This window comes from Eurypyga helias, unplaced genomic scaffold, assembly GCF_000690775.1.
Source record: "Eurypyga helias isolate BGI_N326 unplaced genomic scaffold, ASM69077v1 scaffold12321, whole genome shotgun sequence".
Lineage (NCBI taxonomy): Eukaryota > Metazoa > Chordata > Aves > Eurypygiformes > Eurypygidae > Eurypyga > Eurypyga helias.
In genome coordinates, this window is record NW_010230278.1 from 1 (window position 1) to 6,241 (window position 6,241).

The 6,241-nt window shown below is 38.5% G+C and overlaps 1 protein-coding gene across 1 annotated transcript in view; it reads left to right on the forward strand.

The window, feature by feature from the left end:
- Positions 1 to 779: 779 nt before the first annotated feature.
- Positions 780 to 6,241, forward strand: part of NCAPG2 (non-SMC condensin II complex, subunit G2) — a gene marked incomplete at both ends in the record, with an annotated part of 42,394 nt that continues 36,932 nt past the window's right edge. The window contains 4 exon segments of the mRNA XM_010160684.1: positions 780 to 870; positions 4,319 to 4,510; positions 5,543 to 5,657; positions 6,151 to 6,241. The exon segment at positions 6,151 to 6,241 is cut by the window's right edge and continues 17 nt beyond it. Of these exon segments, the coding sequence (XP_010158986.1) occupies positions 780 to 870; positions 4,319 to 4,510; positions 5,543 to 5,657; positions 6,151 to 6,241 (489 nt within the window).

The window sequence follows — 6,241 nt, forward strand, 5'->3', positions numbered from 1 at the left end:
CAGGCCCTTCTGCGTGTCAGCCCGCGCCATCGCTGTTGCTGTTTCCCTCCTGTGCAGGCAGCTCCGCGTCGTTGGAGGCGCAGCCTGTAGGGCTGTGAGGGTTTCTGAGGGAGCGCTAGGTAAGCGGCCCGTCCGTCCTCCCACCTCCCCTTCCCCTGGGGCAAGGGCCCGGCCCCCGCTGATCCGGGACGACGCCGCCCCATTCCGTGATACGGCCAGGAAAGGCCACGGAGGGGAGTGTCCAGCTGGCAGGGATGAGGAACGCTCGTTAGGAGTTGCCTCAGTGGAAGGAGTGCTTAGGTGCCTAGGTGAAGCTCTTGGTGTGTCAAAAAGTGGCCTTGCCTGTTCTCGGCCTTCACGACGAGAAAAGGAGGGAGTATTTTACTGCCCACCAGTACTTCTCATATAAGTACGTGCTGTCCTTGGGAATGACAGCTAGCTAAATTGGGACCATGTGCTGGACACACCATTCTTCTGAAAAATAAAAGCATCTATCAAAAAGTTACTATTTTTTAAGATTTCTTCAGTGAAAACAAACAAAAGAATGTGTGCAAATACTACAGCCTAGTACTGTTGGGAATCTAAATGCTGGTTTAGTACTCTTAGGAATCTAAATGCTGGTTCAGATAGCTAAGGTATTTTGGAGGAGGAAATATATTTTATGTACAACTACAGAGATCAATAATCTAAGTTCATGCATTCTTCACTGGGACCAGAAATGATCTTATTTTGATATTACAGTACTTCCTGTAATGTTTTTTATTTTGCTCATATTCAAGGAAAAACAAGACCACAATGAAACGCGAAGCATTTGTACAAGTTGTGTCTAAAGAGTCAGTTGAAGACTTCCTGCATTATACCCAGAATCCTGTAAGTAAGCCTTCATGCGCGGACATTACTAACGAAGTCTTGTCTGTTAGTAGTGCAGAAATTTTGTGAGATAGGGACAGAAACCATATCTCTGGTGCTTGCAGGTGTGCTAGAATAATTGTTGTAGAAAATGGAACATAATAGAACATAGCTGAAAAGGTTGTGGAATCTGATATTTTGCTATATATAAACCAACTAATTTTTTAACAGGTACTTGCTGCATATGCAGTTTACATTTTTAAAAATAAATTATTAGTACTGTGGTAATACTAAAAAAAGTACTTAGTTGATGTCGAAGAAGTACTGTTTGTTTTTTGAAATTTCAACCTATGAAACAGTTTATTGCTGTGTGGTGAATATGAGGTAATATACAAACATACCATTGGCATGTTTCACTGACATTTGTTCATTTGATTAAATTGAAAGCGGGGAGGTTTAGATTAGATATCAGGAAGAAGTTCTTCACGGAGAGGGTGGTGAGGCACTGGAACAGGTTGCCCAGAGAAGCTGTGGATGCTCCATCCCTGGATGTCTTCAAGGCCAGGCTGGATGAGGCTTTGAGCAACCTGGTCTAGTGGAAGGTGTCCCTGCCTGCTGCAGGGGGTTGGAACTAGATGATCTTTAAGGTCCCTTCCAACCCAAACCATTCTATGATTCTGTGATAGTTTAGGCTCTCCACTTGTTCTCTGGTGTGTGTGATCGTACTTGCTAGTTCTTTTTATCAATGAATGTTTTAGAAATGAGGTAAATTGCTCTCTAAATGCAGTGTGGAAAGAAGCAGGAGGAATAACAAAACAAATCCACTGAAAACTACTAATTAAAGGTTCATTCTGACATGGTGCATGTGATATGGCATAGTAATTGGAAATAATAATTTACGTTGTGGGGTTTTCTGCTAAGCTTCAGTCTGCCTGGTATTAAGATGTACACGGTTTCTCCTAAGCATCTTTTGCTGGCCTCAGTAAATGGTGTTGTCAGGTTAGTTTTTAAGCTTTCTGATTAGTGTTTTCCTAATATTATCTGGATCAGGATAAAATAAGTGGATCAGTTGACCTCTATGTCCACAGAGCATAAACTAATTTACTAATGTAGCAGATGTCTTAAGCCTGTGATTTCTATGACAGGGATCATGTTCTATATGATAAATTTAGGAATGCCTATCTCCCAGACATTGAATCTTTTTTCAAGAAAGTTGCTGGTTTCTTCATTTGCACCCCTGTATGTCGTTATAGATGTTCACTTCATTAACAGATTGCCTTTGGTTGAAGTCTCCTTCCCATTTTTCCCTAAATTGAAACTCTTCTCCAAGAAACTATTCTGTTTAGGGTAACTTATGGTACTTGCAGTGTTTCCTTTTTGATTAATTTGGTCATGTGTTTTTTGCCATCATCATCCAGTAGTTGGTCTATTTGGATTAAAAATTGGTTTTTCATACTCATATTTTTGCATCACCAGTTCACAAGTGTTGTCTTGTAAGAGTTTTCAGCTGTTGCCAGTATCTCTGGAAACTGTGTATCACCAGTTATAATGAGTATATTGATTACAACTGCCTCCGTGGCCTTGTAGCATAAGGGAACAGGAATATCTAGATTACTTTTTGATTGTCTGAGATGTGTTATTTATTGAATTCCTTTTGAAACCTTCAGGGGTGTTTGACCATGTCTTATCTTAGGATGAGGATCCTCTTTTTAGTATCTGCCTTGAATAATTCTTGATTGTGTTTCTGAAGGAGGCTGTGGTAGTGTATTGTGTCCTTTAGAAGTGGATGTGTAAATGTGGGAAGAAGAGGAAAGCATGCTTAGACCCTCATTGCTTTCCTTAGTTTTTATATTATATTTATGCCCTGCTTTTTCTATCTGTTTTGTGCTCCAGCTTTTTAACTTTTTTTTAAGTTCTGTTCTTAGCATCACTGCTTCTTCCAGTCTCTGTCATTTCTATACTCCCGACCCTCCTTAATTTTCTTTTTCCTTCTTCCCAGTGTTTTACTTATTCACATCTAAAATTCCAGGGAGTTGCTAATTTTCCTTCAAGGTTTGCATTGGGCTTTTCACCTTTCTTTGTAATCTTTTAAAAATATTACTGTTGTGGAGTTGTCCATTGAGGTCTTTATTAGATTAAATTTTTTCCCCTAAATCCTGTTCCAATTCAAGAAAAATACATTATTTCTTAGGCAGGAAAATAGAAATCATGGGTATGACTATCATTTTCCCTCATCATCCCAAATAAATATCAGAAAGCTCTGGCCTTATGAGTTCATTATTTTTCTTCAAACCAGTACAATCTTAATATGCTGTCTTCTGGGTTTACATGAAGTTGAGGGCTGCAGAACTCCCTGTGTGGCCTTTGGTTTGTTGTATTTGTTTCCAGCTGTAGAATAGGATGGAATTTCTGCTATGAATATGTAACAGGATCTTTCTTCTCATACCCTTCTGGGAACCTTGTAATACTGCTGCTTCTTTCACTATTTTCTGTTTTTCTTTTTTACCTTCAACTTTTTTTTTTCTTTTTGATTCCTCTTCTTTAGTATATCTGCAGACTAAAAATATTTTTATTTCAAGATCATGGACATTTTCCCTCTTTCCTCTGGAGTGTTTTTGATCCAGTAAACCTTCACTTTAGTATTGCAAATTACGTCTTAAAAATTATCTGTACTTCCTCCTGGCTGTGTCTGTTGTTTTAATTCTCATCTTTCCTCTGCATATTCCTTTTCCTAGCAGGTTGCCTACCCTTCTTTGTTAACGGGTAAGAGCATTTCTGAGGTAAACTCTTCTAGGAAGGATCTCCTGAGGAAACAGTTTATATCAGTCTCTTTGTGGTGTCTCTTATGGAGACTGATAGTGGCCTCCCATTCCACAGAGCTTAAGAAGGAAGTATGGGGTTAGCGTGCTCAGGAGTTTGGCTTGTTAGGGGGAGCTTTAAAATCGGGCAGTATATAGAGGACTATTGTGTTCCGGACTCTAGTGCTGTCCCTGTGGCTGTACTGACTGTTACCTTTCTAGCCCTTGCATAAGGATTTTCTTTTAGCAGCCATCATCAATCTATATTTAAGATGGCAAAGATATGATCAGGGACTTGAATTCTGTGCAGTCATGAGCTGCTTAGCTAAGGATATGGAATTGTCTCCATTGGGAATGAAGTATTTAGAGCACATGAGATACAGAAGTCAATGTTATGGGGATGTGATATATGTTCAGTAGTGTTGCTATCAAAGTGTTAAAGACTTTAGTCTTACTGTGAAACAAGAGTGTTTCTTTTAAATAGTTAAGCAGCAGGAGTTTCTAATGCTATTTTTTAAAGAAATCCAACTTCAAGAAGGTATTTTATCTCTATAACTGCTGAGGAATGGAAATAGATCCTTAATGTAAAAAAAGTGTTAATTCTAGGAAATAAAATTATAAAATATAAGCCACTGATGTAGAATTGTGTGGTATCCTCTGACCATTCACAGAAAAAAACATTTGAATCTTTTGACTTGAATGAAGTACTTGAAGAATTGCCAAGAAAGCAAAAGGAAGTACTATGGGAGAGACTGACACGGCTATTGACAGAGACTTTGATGGAGAACCCTGTGGAGACATGGCAGGGAATTGGAGATGGTGAAATTGATGATGTCATGGAAGTTGAGAGAGTACCAGAAATGGTAAAAATCTTGTAAAATATGATATTTCATATTTTCTGGGAAATAAAGTGGTATGTTTTCATAGCATCTGAAAGCATGCAAGGGTTATCCAACAAGGTCAGCTTGAAGTATCATCTCCCAGCCCCATTCTTAACTGACTTCTTGACTGTCTTTCTTGGGTTAAGCTGACTTATGATTGATCTACGCTATAAAAGGTTAGATCTGCTGACAATTTTAATTATGAAAGATGGGACTTAGTTGTCTTCACTGGAGTTGAGTGGGCTTTTTGCATGTCTTATTTTAGTAAATAAATGCTGATATCTCTGATGTCCCCTAAGTATCTGGCATATACTATATGTTATATATAGTAAATTATACTAAATTCACTACATGTTTTATTATGCCATTTTATTGAGTAAAGATCATGAAACTTACATTTGAACACCCTTCCCACAAATTTAGCTTATACAGAATTTCTCTGACTCAGACCCTTGTATGCTGCCCTCTGCACTGCAGTCCCCATAGTCTTGAGACTATCGGGGGGAAAACGTTTATTTAATTTCAGGAAAAAAAAAAGAAATGCACTGGGGAAATCATTCAGGAGACCTAGAGGCTTGTAGAAAATCCATCGTGTGTAGAGGGACCTACAGAGTCATGTACCTGAATCTAAATTCACCAGATGTAGACATTTTGAGGTGCATAAGACCCTGGTAATTAGGGTCTTTTTAGCTCTGAAATGGGTGTGTGTTTGAGTGGCTTTGTTGCCGGTGAAGTTTTTGTTGGAGGAATGGACATACACGTACAGTCACTGAGTTACTTACCAGTGGGAGCTGAAAGCCCTTTTCCAACTTTTTGAAATGGATATACTTTAGAATTTATGCTTTTGCCTCTTCTTATCCGATAGGTTTTGGGTGCCAGTTTAATCTTTGATCGAAACAGAAGCTAAATAACAATTCAACTTTGTTCTGTTCCTTGCATTTATTTCTTGTCATAGTTATTTTCTGAGTATAAAATAAACTGCGGAATTCTTTCCTTGATGTTGCTTTCTTTCAGAAACAAACTGTAGCTGTGATCCAAGGAGTGGCAGCTGTAGTTACTGTTTCCATACCTGCAGTGGATGAAACTGTAAACTACAAAGCTCTTCTAGAATGTGTGTTTATATTAAACGGTGCGTATTTGTCTGTTCTAGAATGCAGCCTTATACTGGTTTTTTAGCAGGTGAGTATACTAGGCATTTTGTTTGACCTCACTCGTTTATGGAACAGAGTTTACAGGAGCCAAATTGGTACTGATGTGAGTTCTTATTTATGACACAAAATTAAGGGAGAATTTACTTACAGATTTGTCTAAAACTTGGCACTTAAATACCTTCCTTTCTCCAAACTGTTCGTCCAATGTTAGGTACCTTTTTCTTTATTCTGTGGCTTATAGTATTTTTACAGCAAGACTTAAGTTCTGTGATAATTTTGGATCATTGTTACTGATCCAAAAACTTAGGCAAAACCTTAGAGTTAACAAAGCTGCCTAAATACCCACAGTGAGAATAAGCATGTGGCAAAAGCTGGTTGACATTGAGAGTTTTAGTTAGTGTACTAACAGACTAGTGTTTACAGCAATTACTTGGTTCATTGCAGTAAATAATAACTTTGTTGCTGTTGTAGGTATTCTTCCTGCCTTACCTGAATCTGAAAAAATCCTACAGGGTGCTATCCAGCATGTATGTGAAATGTGGTGGGAGAAAGGACTGGAAGG